The sequence below is a fragment of the Macaca nemestrina genome, chromosome 13, assembly GCF_043159975.1.
Source record: "Macaca nemestrina isolate mMacNem1 chromosome 13, mMacNem.hap1, whole genome shotgun sequence".
NCBI classification, from domain to species: Eukaryota; Metazoa; Chordata; class Mammalia; order Primates; family Cercopithecidae; genus Macaca; species Macaca nemestrina.
Genome location: NC_092137.1, coordinates 107059870 through 107074617, shown reverse-complemented (window position 1 = coordinate 107074617; position 14748 = coordinate 107059870). Strand labels below are relative to the sequence as shown.

The 14748-nt window shown below is 48.7% G+C and overlaps 1 protein-coding gene across 15 annotated transcripts in view; it reads right to left on the bottom strand.

The window, feature by feature from the left end:
- The window catches only part of LOC105471806 (myb-like protein A), a 504277-nt gene that overhangs the window by 89146 nt on the left and 400383 nt on the right, over positions 1-14748 (bottom strand). Inside the window, exon 5 of one of the 15 annotated variants that reach the window (XR_011612001.1) lies at positions 4594-8982. The exons of 13 other annotated variants lie outside the window; for them this stretch is intronic. Coding sequence is in view for 1 of the 2 variants with exons in the window: in XM_011724551.3 (XP_011722853.1) it covers positions 13861-13875 (15 nt within the window). In the remaining variant the exon portion in view is untranslated. Of the gene's footprint in view, positions 1-4593; positions 13876-14748 lie in introns of those variants that run through there. One more of the 15 variants, XM_011724551.3, reaches the window with a different exon arrangement.

Sequence of the window (14748 nt, the reverse complement as noted above, 5' to 3'; positions counted from 1 at the left end):
GGGTTTTGCCATGTTGCCCAGGTTGGTCTTGAACTCCTGGGCTCAAGTGTTCCACCCACCTTGGCCTCCCGAAGTGTCGGGATTACTGGTGTGAGCCAACACACCTGGCCCCTCTTGGGCTTTTATGGAGGTTTCATTACATGGCATGACTGACAACCATGTAGAAATGTGATTGGAAAAAAAGAAAATAATCTAAACCCAGCAAGACCTGTCTGTTCAGACTTTTCCTAGCCTCTCTGTGCAGTATTTCTTCCTTTAGGGCATGGGACAGGACCTACTCTGAAATGAGGGGCTTTTGGTCCACAATCAGATTAGAGTCCTGCCTTGGGCAGGAGAAAGGAGAACAGGAAAAAGTCAGGGACAGGGATGTTGCCTCCTGAGGCCTAACGCTCCCAACATTATAACAAGGACTATGGGAGTGATGAGCCAGGAACCATGAATGAAAACCTATGCATATGTATCATAACACCACAGGCACATAAGCAGAGAGAAAAATGCCTAGAAAGATATTGAAAATATATCCAACAAGGTATAAATGTAAATAGCCGTGGTTAGATTATGAGTGACTTCAATTTTCCCTTCCAATGTAGCTGTATTTTCTAGTTTTTCTGAAATGAATATGTATCATGCAATAAAAAAATAATACAAAAAGAAAAAAGTTATTTTCTACAGTATCTCGTAGAAATCAGAGCACTGCTCTCGTGAGCGTAATTTTATCAGTCAACCCAAGGGGGTGGCATGAGAGTGTGAAGTGGGGTCTGCAGCAGGCAGCATGACCACTTGCTGGCCGGTCTCCACCAGGCCCTCATCTCTCCTGGCAGCTGGTCTGGAGTCTAAACTAGGCCCTGCTTCGAACTCTCTGGCCCTCAGTCTCCTCAATGTAAAAGGAGAGGATTCAGCTAACATCCCAGGGATGGCAAATTGGAGATGGTATGTGAGCTGAAACTTCTCACCGATTCCTTGGGAAAGATCCAGGTTCCTCACGAAAGACAGCCATAATTGATTATGATATCTGCTATGGCAACCCAGGGCAAGGGGTGCCACCAACCCTCCCAGCTCAGCAGGCAGCAGCAGCTCCGCCCTCCTGGGCTCCCCGACCTTCCTGCAGTGCCTCAATTATAGCTGTCATTGTGTTTAGCAATTATACAGTGGGAGCTCTGTTGTGTTTATTTTTAAGTTGCCAATACCAGAGTCTGGCTGGCATAGGAATAAATGAATGATGAATGGATTACTCAGAAAACAATTACTAAACGTGAATGCAATTGCTAAACAAAGGTGTGAAGTACTGGAGGCCTTTGTTTGGATGCATAAATTCTGCTTTATTACTCTACCATCTAAAGCGTGCCAGGTTGTAAAATTAACATTCATTGGAGATAAGAGACTATCAAACGCCGGTATCGTGTGTGGGTTTTAGCTAATACAGGAGGAGGGTGAGGATGGTGCTGTCATGGAGAGAGCACTGGTTGCCAGTCTGCCATCCATCTTTACCATGTTTGGACCCTCCTTTCATGGTGTAGTGGATAGAGCACCATCAAGTGTGTGGATCCAGGCTGTGTCCCCTTTTGGCTGGGTTATTTTGAGCACATCACTTTAACTTCCTCAGGCCTCAGGCTTTCGTGTTTATCAAGGTCCCTTCTGGCTTCAGAAACTCCATGCCCTTGAGTTGGCTCTCAGCCTCTGCAGAACTCAGACTGGGGCTATTTTGATGGGAGGTCATTTGCACCTGAAAATTTGAGCAGACTTTGGAGACCCTCACGTCCTTCTCTTCCTCCCACATCTTGCACTCATCCTTTCTGAAGACTTGTGCCATGCCAGATCTAGAGGTGTCCTCCTCCCTTCTCCTCCCCTCCCTTCCCTCTCACTCTCCCCAATATCTGTCCTTTTCTCCTCTTTCCTTTTATCTATGGCCCTATTCCACCCTGCCAAGGGCCCCCATGTGCCTTCCTCTCCTCCAGTCCCAATGGGGAGTTATTCTTGTCCTTCTACCTGTTCCAGCGGGGTCCTCCAGAATCCTATCCCCATACCACCTCATCTCCTCAGGCCCCCAACAAAGGTGCTCTGAGCTGGCTCCTTATCATGGTAGCTGGTGGTGGCACCTCTCCTTCTGCCTAGGGACAGGCACCTGGATACTGTCTGGTTGAGAAAAAACAGCTCTGTCCAGCAGCTCCAACTACTATCTTCCAGTGTCTGACGCATGATGGTGGGAACTGAGCCATGTGCAGCGGCCAAGGGCTTCTCATATTCACAGGCTGTACCCAAGCCATCCACCCAGGACTGCAGAGGCCTCCTCAGAGGCTGCCACCCGGCCCCCACCCCAGCTTAGCTGGCCTCATGTTTGTCAGAGGTATTTCTGCATGACAGCGGCATTCTTTCTTTTTTAAGATTTTCTTTTTTTCTGAGATGGAGTCTCGCTCTATTGCCCAGGCTGGAGTGCAATGGCGCAATCTCGGCTCATGCTCACTGCAACCTCTGCCTCCTGGGTTCAAGCAATTCTCCTGCCTCAACCTCTTGAGTAGCTGGGATTATAGGTATGCGCCAACATGTCTGGCTAGTTTCATATTTTTAGTAGAGATGGGGTTTCACCATGTTGGCCAGGCTGATCTCGAACTCCTGATCTCAGGTGATCCACCTGTCTTGGCCTCCCATATTTCTGGGATTATAGGTGCCCAGCCTAAAATAGATTTTCAAGGCCCTCAAGGATGCTGGAGCAGGTTCAACAGCTGGGTGACCAATATCCTTTCTAGGATCCTCCTGGGAAGTGGCTAAACCTCCAGCCTGCAGGGTGGCGTCAGTAAATGGGAGCTGGCAGGTGGGCACAGGGCTCCCAATCCCCCTAAATCCTGAGCAGGAGGGGATCCCAGAGACAGAGGGAACACAATGAGCACCCACCTGGCCTGGGACACAGAAGCTTCTAGAAGAGCAGAACACATGGCCCAGCACATGGCATTGTTTGAAGGCAATGAGAAAGCCCTGTCATGTGCCCACCTCCACCTACTGCCTTGGGCCTTCCTGAGACATGGAGACTGGAAAGGCTTGTGGGCACGGTATGGATTTTTAAGTGGCTTGAGTGGGCAGGAGGCCCAGGGTTGTGGGGGAGGCCTCTTCCCCATTGGCGTTGGGCCCTTCCTCAGTGATTCTGCTCCCCAGAAGAAAGTGACCAGGGGCTCCCTCCCCACACTGGTGGCATGTGTGGCTGTGCTGCAGACAAGTTGAAGGAGCCACCCCCTGCATCCCTGCCGCAGGTCCTCCCAGCCTTGCTCTGAACTGGTTCAGCACTCAAACCTGCATTACTCATAGGTTGTGCCATCCCCTCTGCCTGGGACAGGAAGCAGAGCCTCCCTGCCATCGTCAGCTGATTGCCAAGCTCCAGACCTGAGCCTGACCCATGTGTTGCCATGACACTGGGGCTGTGGTTGTGCCCTTGTCACAGATGGAGAAGATGAGGCCTTGAGAGGCAGGTGATGGGTCCAAGACCACACCAGTTGTGGGTTGCAGGGCGAGGCTGGAACCCAGGTATGGCTGATTCAGATCAGAAGTTAACGCCTACACTGACCAGAGTCAAACACAGAGCTGGTGTGTCTCATAGAAAAGGCACAGATTCCTTGTCATTACAAACACTCTGGTTAATGCTCAGATTTTTGATATATCCTGCATGAACCATTTCAGCTCAAGGCACCGTGAGTCCAGTGTTAAAAATTACGCAGGAATAACAGTGACAGATTCTAGACTGAAGACCTGGATTTTAGTTGACTGATTTGCCTTTAGGTGTGGGCCAATGGGGGTGTCTCATGTTGGGACTAGAAATACGGGCTTTGGAGTCTGCCCAGACTCTCCTAGGCTTCTGTCTTCTTCTGGGAGAGAGGAAAAAGTAGCATCAGTGCTCTCACGGGGTGAGGAGTAAATGAGCGAATGTTTGTGAGATGCTCAGGCCTGCCCAGGGTGAACTATGGCTGTTAATATTATTAGTAGTATTAAATGCAATGGCCTGAGGCCAATCACTTAACCTCTGTAAGCTTCCATTTCCTCATCTGCAAAATAGGGAAAGAAAAATTGCCACTGCACGTGATTGCTGCGAGGTTCAAAAGGAAAACCTCTGTATGCTGTAAATAATTACACCTGCCCTTGCAACCAATTAAAATGTTCTCCCTGCTTTAAATGGCTTGATGAGACACTCACTGTTTTCCAAGGCTGAGCATTACTGGGCATCGGCATGTCGTTTTTAAAGGAAGTGTCTGGGCCGGGCGCGGTGGCTCAAGCCTGTAATCCCAGCACTTTGGGAGGCCGAGACGGGCGGATCACGAGGTCAGGAGATCGAGACCGTCCTGGATAACACGGCGAAACCCCGTCTCTACTAAAAAATACAAAAAACTAGCCGGGCGAGGTGGCGGCGCCTGTAGTCCCAGCTACACGGGAGGCTGAGGCAGGAGAATGGCGTAAACCCGGGAGGCGGAGCTTGCAGTGAGCTGAGATCCGGCCACTGCGCTCCAGCCCCGGCGACAGAGCGAGACTCCGTCTCAAAAAAAAAAAAATAAATAAAAATAAAAATAAATAAATAAATAAATAAATAAATAAATAAATAAAGGAAGTGTCTGGACAATTGTGTCTGAGAATGCAGTCTCCTCTCGCTCTCAGCTCCCCTGAGTTGGTCTTATTCTCATGGGCTGCACAGCGCATTGTGACCAATGGAGAAGACACACCTTCGGAAGAATTTGTGGGCAGGGCCATTTTCAGCCTGTATGATGTCTTTGTGCAAATACAGAAGGGACCTCCTTCCCTGGGACATACAGAGAACATGGGCATGCATGCAAGCTGGATTTCAGCACCCTCCTCCCCAACTGACCATCTCCCTCCTGTGAATGGCAGCCCTGCGTGCACATAATCTGCATCTAGGTTGCAAACTTCAGTGTCCTTGGGGCCAGGCAGAGGGTGTCAGTGGATGTGAGTGGAGCGGCCTGGGTGTGAGGCAGTAGGAAGGGTGGGGACCACAGCCAACTGAAGCGCCCAGTCCAGGAGTTGCGGGAGCAGCTGCGACCAGCTCCAGGTGGCACTGCCAGGCGCAGGTCCAGGAAGGTCAGTCCTTTCCATTTATCTAGAGAAATCTGGATATCTATATAAAGTTTTCCTGCTTTTGAAAATTACTGTGCACGTCAGAAAAACACATTTTCAGGCAAAATATCATGTGCGGGTTGCACCTGCTCTATGCAAAGCCCAGTCACAATCAGAACCCTGACACCAGTGAGAAGGGAGGTGTCTCCCTCTTCCCTTCCTTTCTCCGTGTCTTCTCTCCTTCCTTTCCCTCCTTGACCACCTCTCCTGACCCAACCCCAGGGCCTGACATGTGGGCTTCCCACTCCCTGCCTCAGTTCTGTCTGCTCATGGCCTTCCCTCAGACAATCACACCACCCACTGAAAAACTCCTCATTGCCCACATCCTCCCTCTTTCCCCCAGATGCTGTCAACTCCCACCCAGCATCTGATCGCTCCCTCCTGACTGCCAGCTTCTTGAAGCCAAGAGACCTCACCTGACATGGAATCTGTTCGTTTAAGATATTTCTCTATGAGCAAATCCAAACTCCTCAGCCTGCTGTCTGTGACCCACCTCCCACTGTCTCCCAGGACCCTGGCGCGCCCGCTCATTTCTCTCATTTTAGTTATTCTCTGAGCAAAGCCTGACCGTCCTGCTTCTGTGCCTTCGTTTTAGTTGTGCTCATTGCCTATGATTCCCTTCTTCTCTTGTCGATCAGCCCTGCAAAACTTAAAATTTAATTGCCTTAATTCTTCCATTGAATTTCCATGAACAACCTAGATTCCCTTTCCCAGAATCTTGCTGTTGAGAGAAGAATTCAGGATTGGACCCCAGGAATTTCTTGCAGTGGCAGTTATTACCTCTCCAGGGACATAGCCTTTCACCAATTGGAAGTTGCTGGGCGCAGCAGACGGATTTGCATTCTTTGTAGTACTTTCTAGTCCTATTTGTACTGCATACAGCCAGTGGTCACCAAGAACTTAATTCTCAGCTACTGCTTTCCATCATTTTTTCTTTCAAGTATCTGGAGGGCCCGAAGTAGCAGCTGTGTTTCCCAAATTCAGGAAGCAGCCCTCCTCTCTGTTGTCTCCTATCCCATATCCTCCGGTACTCTGTTTCCACAGGATCTTTCCTGGGTGTGCAGGAGGAGCTACGGACCTACCCTCGGGGGTGAGTGTGGCCTTGTGTTTTGCTGTTGTTTTTGAGTATGCAAGTTCCTGTTCAAGAAAAGACCTTTCCAAAACAACCAAGTGTGCCAAGACCATGCTGGACACACCAGCTGGCTTGCACACCCATCAGGCCAGTGCTGCAGCTACTGCCCTGGGGATACCTGGGCAACCAATACTGACTGCCCAAAAGAGGCCAGCAGGCAAGTGGATCCCTCCACTCCCCAGTATGTCCATAGCCAGGGCCATGTTTTGGGACCCCAGAGAGAGTCTATTCCCTGGTCTTACCCTTCATGTCTCCACTCTAGGTTTTCATCTTTCATAATCAACTGAGGGAGCGACGAAATTGGCTCCCAGTCCCTCATATTTCTGCACAAGACAGGCCTCTTCCCAAGTGGCTGTTCTGCAGAAAATTCACATCTTAAGATTGTAAAAAGCGTTACTGGAATAAAAGGATTCTGCGATCAAATAAGTTTGGAAAGCATTAACTTAAACAAAAACTCATCAGGTTTCTTTACTGCAGGACTTCTCAGAGCCTTTAATGCACTGTGGTTCCCCAAGGGGGTGCCAGGTCACAGAGCATTTTTCAGCCCTTTGCGACTGTGAAATTCATTTGTTCGAGGGGCATCTGGAGTGGATGGTGACGAATGCACTCTGGGAGATGTGGCTGTGCAGGACACACAGCCAGCACCCAGACCTGGGCCTGCTCACGGCGCTGGTTCCTCATGTGGCCGGGCCCTCTGCCCCTCACCGAGCCTTGCCGGCTTTGCTGTAATTGTATTCCCATATGTGTCCCGTCTGGCTTGATACAACTGTGGCCACTGACTTCCGGAATATTCCAAGGCCTAGCCCAGGCCTGTGTGTCCTGAGATTACCTCTCGTTGCTGGCAGCCATCTCTATGAATTCAGGAATGAAAATCACAAAGCCAGTGGCAGAGCTGGCAGGACCAGCAAGTCGGTAGGGACCATGCTTCACCCTTTGTCTCCCCATGCGCCTGGCTTGGCCAGGAGGCCTCAGGGATCTAGGAATCCAGTCTCTCTGGGTTCACACACACCAGAACAAAACATAGTTTCACAATGACTTTGAGAAGTCTGACATGGGTGGACCTTAAATTGCCACCCCTTGATTTTAACGACTATTTTCTTTGATTCTAAGATGTCATCAATTGTACGACACACCATTGTTTTAAGAACAGTTCGTAGGGGGTGAACAAAAATGAAAGAAAAAAGTCAGTACACATAGAGTGTACCGACTAATTGTAAGACACATCCTGATTTCACAATAATTAAAATTTGAACAATTGTGTGCCTTGGAATTGAGGAAATACACTATTTCTACAGGTCGGGGTTGGCTTCCTTTTTCATTGCTGCTGAGGAAGCTGAGATGCAGGCTCCAAGCAAGAAGGCAGGAGACTGGGGTGCTGGGCAGGTGTTTGATCTCAAAAAGAAGTCATTGAAGTAGGATGTGGTCAAGCCTGTGCCAGGTTAGGAGGTGCTGGGGTGAAGCTTGCCCTGCCTTTACCCTCTAGTGTGTGGCTGTTTATCCTGTCGAGAGGTAACGTGTCTCCTACAGCTTCCCAGAAGGCAAGGTGGTGCGTGCACCTGTGTTTTGTAGCTGTCAGAAATAGCTGGACCATTCAAGTGTGTGTGAAACCAGCTCTGAAAGCTGTGAAACGGAGCATCATTCTTTTTTTTTTTTTTCCTGCAATGGCATAAACATCACCACTAATTCATAAAGATACAATCAAAACAGAAATGTATTAGGAGTATTTTGGAATGACTCTGAGCTGACAACAACCATTCACTGGCTCACATCACAGGGGGACTCACCTCTTCTTCATCCAAGGAATCTCACCTCCTGCTTCCTTGCCCAAACAGGGTACGGAAACAATAAATAGATGTTGTCACACTATACGGATGATAGACAGGTCCTTGAGTGCATCCCAGGGGCCCAGGGCAGTGAGGATTACAATGGAGGAATGTTCCCAGGGTGCGAGAAGGACTGGGTGGAGTTTCCTGGGTGAACCCCAGGAGGAGGGACTCTCCATAGAGGTGGCGATGTTTGAGCTGGTTCTTAGAAAACAGGGACAATGATGGGGCAGGAGGGTATTCAGCAGAGGAACTGGGGCTGGAGAGAAATTGAGGAGCAGTGAGAAGTTTGCTGTGAGGGACATGAGCTGGGAGGCGGGGGGTGAAGCCCGAGGAGGACTGGAGTTAGGCTGGTGGTCTATATCACCTTCTCACTGAGCAATTTTTACATCTTGTTTCCAACCAATCAGCAAAGACACTTTAAATGCTGTCATGAGCTGGCTGCAAGCATTCAAGCGGTGCCACCAACGCTCTTGGTTGTGCCTGGATCGCGTGTTCCAGAGCAGAGCTCCTGTGCAGCCTGTTGCCATGCCCCATGTCCCCCACCTCAGGAGACTGGGCTCGCTGTTCCTCCTGCTGGCACCTGCTTTCCCCAGGCACAAGCATGGCTCATTTCACTCAGGTCTGGGCCGGCTTCCTTCCCAAACCTCTTACTATTAAACACACTCTCCTGATTCTGTCTCCCCTACCGTGCTTGTTACCCCATGTGACACTCGTCACTCATTTGTTTCATTTTTCCAATGTGAACTCTGTGGTGGCTTCGCTCACTCCTGTCTCTGCTGTGCTCAGAATGTGGCCTGACACTTAGCAGAGGCTCCGTGTTGATTGTTGTTATGGAACGACACTGTTTCCTGAGTTCTTCCACATTTATTACTTTGTTGGATTCTCATTCCTTTTCTGATTTGTGGATGTAAAAATTTTCTAAAAGAGGATAAAAGAATTACCCAAGATAGTTACTGCACCAGGAGGGAGAGGGGCCTGCAACCCCACACTCTCCCCGCTACAGCGTTAACCTTCAGGATGACGCCACCCTCAACACTCACTTCACGAAGGCCTGCACATCTGACCTTGTGCGGGAGCCTGCAGCGTGGGATTGAGCAGCCTGCTGCTCCAGCCAGCCGACTGCCCCTCAGAGGGGACTGAGGTGACACAACAGGATCCCACCATTTGGCAAACAGGACTCAAGCATGAAGTCTGAGGGGTGGGGGGAAGTGGAGGGTGGGTAGCAAATGGCTGTGAAAAGCAAGAGACTTTCTATGGGCGAAGTTACGTGTAGATGAATCCAGATTAGCGACTTTTCCTTAAAAGGTTTTTCCAACCAGGAGCAAGGGACTGGGTGAGTCATTCCTGAGATGGGTGACAGGAGGCAGGAATAAAGCATGAATAAAGCATCAGGAAGGGACTAGGATTTAAAACTGGCCCTTCAATGCTTCTACACTGCTGGTGAGAATGTAAGTTAGTTCAGCCACTGTGGAAAGCTGTCTGGAGAATTCTCAAATAACTTAAACTAGAACTACCATTTGACCTAGCAATCCCATATACTGGGTATATGCCCAAAGGAATACAAAATGTGATACCGTAAAGACACACACATGCGTATATTCATCACAGCACTGTTCACAATAGCTAAGACATGGAGTCAACCTAGATGCCCGTCAATGGTGGACTGGGTAAAGAAAACGTGGTACATATACACCATGGAATACTGTGCAGCCATAGAAAGGAATGAAACCATGTCCATTACAGCAACATGGATAGAGCTGGAGATCATTATCCTAAAAAAATTGATGCAGGAACAGAAAACCAAATACTGCATGTTCTCATTTATAAGTGGGAGCTCAACATTGAGCAGATATGGACATAAAGATGGGAGCAGAGGACACTGGGGACTGCTGCTGAGGGAAAGATGGGAGGAGGGTGAGGACTGAAAAACTACCTATTGGATATTATTCTGATTACCTAGGTGACGAAATTATTTATATACCAAAACCCTGTGATATGCAATGTACCCATGTAACAAACCTGCACACATACCCCTTGAACCTAAAATAAAAGTTGGAAAGAAAAAAAAATTGGCCCCTCTATTTAGGCTCCTTTCCCTTCTTAGGTCCTAGGAGAGTTGGCCAATGAGGCCCTGAATCCAGACATGCCCCACTTTGGCCCAGTGTCCACCTGCACCTGCACCTGCTCACTTTCCCACATGCCACTGCTCCTTGATACAGCTCACTCTCTAGACCAGTGGTTCCCAGCCACTGGGGTGCATGACAGTCTCCTGAGGAGCCGGGGTACATGTGTGCTCAAGTCAGCACCCAGACCCACTGGGTCAGTCTCCAGGCTGGCCCAGTTTGAGAGGTGGGTTTAGAGGGTTTCTCTGCAATAGCACTGGGAATACCCACTGCTGATGGAGCACCTAGATGGATGTTCAGACTCAGAGGTGACTCAGAGGGCTTCACAGACACAATCATAAAGATCCTTTGAACACTGAGGCTCATGACGGTCAAGTCACTCTCCCAAAGTCACTCAGCTGAGAATAGCACTAGGATGAGAACCCCTTATTTTATTATTTTATTTTGTTTTATTTTTTGAGACGGAATCTCACTCTGTCATCCAGGCTGGAGTGCAGTGGCATGATCGGCTCACTGCAACCTCCACCTCCTGAGTTCAAGCAATTCTTCTGCCTCAGCCCCCCGAGTAGCTGGGATTACAGGCATGTGCCAGCATGCCCAGCTACTTTTTTGTATTTTCAGTAGAGACGGGGCTTCGCCATGTTGGCCAGGCTGGTCTCGAACTCCTGACCTCATGATCCACCCATCTTGGCCTCCCAAAGTGCTGGAATTACAGGTGTGTGCCACCATGCCTGGCTACTTTTTTGTATTTTTAGTAGCGACAGGGTTTCACCATGTTGGCCAGGCTGGTCTCAAACTCCTGACCTCATGATCCTCCGACCTCAGCCTCCCAAAGTGCAAGGATTACAGGCATGAGCCACCGTGCCAGGCGAGAACCCCTTATTGACCTCTTAGACCTTCTCTCAACCACCACACCAGCTTGCCATAGAGCCCAGGCCCAATTTACCTTGGTATCCCAGCGCCCCCAAGCCCAGAGAAGCATGGGGCTTGGTCTATGTTGGGTGTTTGCTATAGACCAAATGTTTGTGATCCCCGTCAAGTTCATGTGTTGAAGCCTAATCCCCAGTGTACCTGGAGGTGGGACCTTTGGGAGGTGCTTGGGTCATGACAGTGGCGCCCTCACACATAAGATTAGCACCATTGTAAAAGAGACACTAAAGAGCTGCCTTGCCCCTTCCTTCAGGTGAGGACACAGCGAGGAGCCGGCTGTCTGTGAACCAGGAAGTGGGCCCTCACCAGACGCAGAATCTGCCAGCACCTCAATTTGGACTTCCCAGACTCCAGAACTGCAAGACATTGATTTCTATTGCTTACAAGCTACCCAGTCTATGGTATTCTGTTACAGCAGCTGGAGCAAACTGAGACAGTACTTGACAGTGTTTTTCGTGAAGGTCCTCCCTGCTCATTTTTAAGCCCCCTGGTTCAGATAGAAGCCTCTGGGAGAGCCCTCCAGGGTCCACCCTGAAGGCTTCATTCCCTCTACCCAGAGCACCTCTGTGGAGAGGAAGGAAAAGCATCAGCCAAATGAGGTGCCCCAGAGGTTCTGGGGAGCAATTCCTCTCTTCACATGACCATTTGGGAAACCCCCAGTGAGATGGAGTGCACTTTTTAAGCCATGAAAACCACGCACATCAGCCCCACCACGGAGGTAAGCAGAAATGTAGAATATGGTGTCTCTCTCTCTTCCTTTTACTTTCAGAGAAATAATTAGGGATTCTGTGGAAGGCAGCCTTTAAGATGGGCCCCGATGACCCCCCACCCTCCCTGTATCCTCACCCTCATGTCATCCTTTCCCTGTGAGTGTGGACCAGTCTTAGTAACTTGCTTCTATGACTAGAATAGGGCAGAAGTATTGAGATGTTACATCTTCACAGGTTATAAAAAGCACTGTGGCTTCCATTTTGGGTGCTCTGTCTTACTCTCTCTAGAGTCACAAGACCCCGGGGTAACCAGCCACATGTCACAAGGCAGGCTGTGGAGATGCCCAGGTGGGGAAGGACAGAACCACATGAGTGAGCTTTGAAACAGACGCCCCCATGCCAGTAAACCTTCAGATAGGACCAAAGCCCCAGGTGACAGCTTGACTGCAGCCTCATGAGCAGTCTTGAGTTACAAGCACTCAGCTAAGCCGTGTCCGTATTCCTGACTCACAGAAAGTGTGAGATAACACACATCTGTTGCTTTAAGCTGCCATGTTTTAGGATGACATGTTACACAGCAATAGATAACTAATATAGCTTCTTAGCCTGGCAAGAAGCAGGAAGAGTTAAGGAGTTAAGACAAGGTGATTCTGGTGAAGATGAGAAAGGTGCAGATATCATGGGTGAGAAATTCGGAAAAGGATTTCTAGGACAATCCAGTGTTACAGCAGAGAAACTGAAGGCCAGGTCAGGCATGGTGACTCATGCCTGTATTCCCATGCTTTAGGAGGCTGAGGCAGGAGGATCATTTTAGGCCAGGAGTTCAAGGTTACAGTGAGCTATGATCACACCACTGTACTTCAGTCTGGACAACAGAGTGGAACTGTCTCAAAGGAAATTTTAAAAAAACAAGAAAGACAATGGGTCGGGTGCGGTGGCTGACGCCTATAATCCCATCACTTTGGGAGGTTGAGGCAGGTGGATCCCTTGAGTTCAGGAGTTCAAGACCAGCCTGGGCAACATGGCGAAACTCCGCCTCTACAAAAAATACAAAAATTAGCTGGGCATGGTAATGGGTACCTATAGTCCCAGCTACTCAGAAGGCTGAGGTGGGCGGTTCACTTGAGCCCAGGAGTTCAAGACCAGCCTGGGAAACATGGCAAAACCCCATCTCTACTAAAAATACAAAAATTAGCCGGGCATCGTGGCATGCACTGGTAGTCCTTGGGAGGTGGAGGCTGCAGTGAGCCATGATCATGCCACTGCACTTCAGCCTGGGGGACAGAATAAGACCCTGTCTCAAATAGGAAAGAAGGGAAAAAGGGAGGGAGAGCCAAATGGAGTTATATGTTTGGAGCAGGGGCATGGGGCTACCCCAGTGCTGAGCCGCTCAGCTTGCTCTAGCCTCCCGGTCCAGCTTTAGTTAGCAACAGGCTCCACCCAGCAGCACCATAGCATCACCCAGGAAACTTCCAAATCTATTGCTGTCCACCCGAATAAGATCAGAATCTCAGGCAGTGGTATTTGGGCATTTGTGGATTATTTTATTTGTTTGTTTTTCTTGTCCAAATACTATTATTATTATTATTATTATTATTATATTTTTAAGTATCCTGGAGGGCCACCAGAGGGGAAGGGAATGAGCGCAGCTGTAATGGCTGTGAGCTGGCTGGCAGGCCCTTGTGCAGCAGTATGTGGCCACAGTGCATGGGGCCTCAGGAACCCCAGGAACCCTTCTGCACAGGTATTACTGTTGCCATTTGCAGAGGAGGAAACAGAGGCTTAGGGAGGTTAGTAACAACCTCAGAGTTTCTAAGTACGAAGTGATGAAACCATGATTTGAATCAGTTCTTTCTGGCTTTAAAACCATAGATTTTCTTGAATAACCTTACAGTTTTGATTGTGTGCATTTCTTCCACACCTTTCTGTAGTCTTTCATTCCTCTTGACCAAAACCAGGGAAAGGGCAGGAGACACCACAGCCTCTGTTATTGTCCTACTGAAGTATCAAAGAATTCAGCGGTGTCTATGCGTTCACACAGCCAAAATCTAGTGACAGAGAAAGGACGCGAGACTAGGGCTGGGGGTGAGCCGTTTTTGATGTCTCAAGATGTTGAAGAACAATGAGCTGAATAACCCTCAGATGACATGAAAATAACTTGTAAATAAGTTCCCAAAGTAGAAAGCAGATTGAGGATTCTCTGAGCACAGCCTAATAAAGCTTGGATCAGTTAGAGAGAGGAAGGCCAAATAAATCAAAACAAAACGTGACATGGTTCCCGGCCAAATGAAGAGTACTTGCAAAGCTGTCAGGCCTTGGTGTCCTCCTGAACTCTGTTCCCTTAAAACTCTTATCAGAGCCAAGACAGGGACCTCTTTGCCCCTCTACTGGGGACTGTACCAAATATCCACCTGCTAATTTTCCTAAGTTCTTTTTCTAGTGACGCACTTTCAAGGCGTATAAAAGTGTAGGAAACACAATTTCTATTTTCATGCAAATGCATGATTCAGTTTAAATACTTATATGTAACCTCAGTATTTTCACACTCAAAGTGGATATTCCCTTCTATTGCTATACAGTACAGTACAGTACAGCTTTGGATAAAATTTGGCTTTGCACTTACTTTGCTGTGTGATTTGGATTAAAAGTTGCCACCTGTCTGAGCCTCAGTTTCCTCATCTGTAAAAATGGTGGTAAATTACCTAGGTAAGAGGCCATTCCATGAGATAACATATGCCGGAGCCCATAGCCCCATGCCTGGCCCAAGACAGACTTTTGATGCAGAGCACATGTGGTTGTTACAGAGGTCTTTTGATTAAAATATGTTTGATATCTCATTCTAAAACAATTTCAATCTACAGATTGAACTAATGGCACATGGAGGTATTACCGTTGAAAGTCCCAGCTCCCCCTGACTTCTA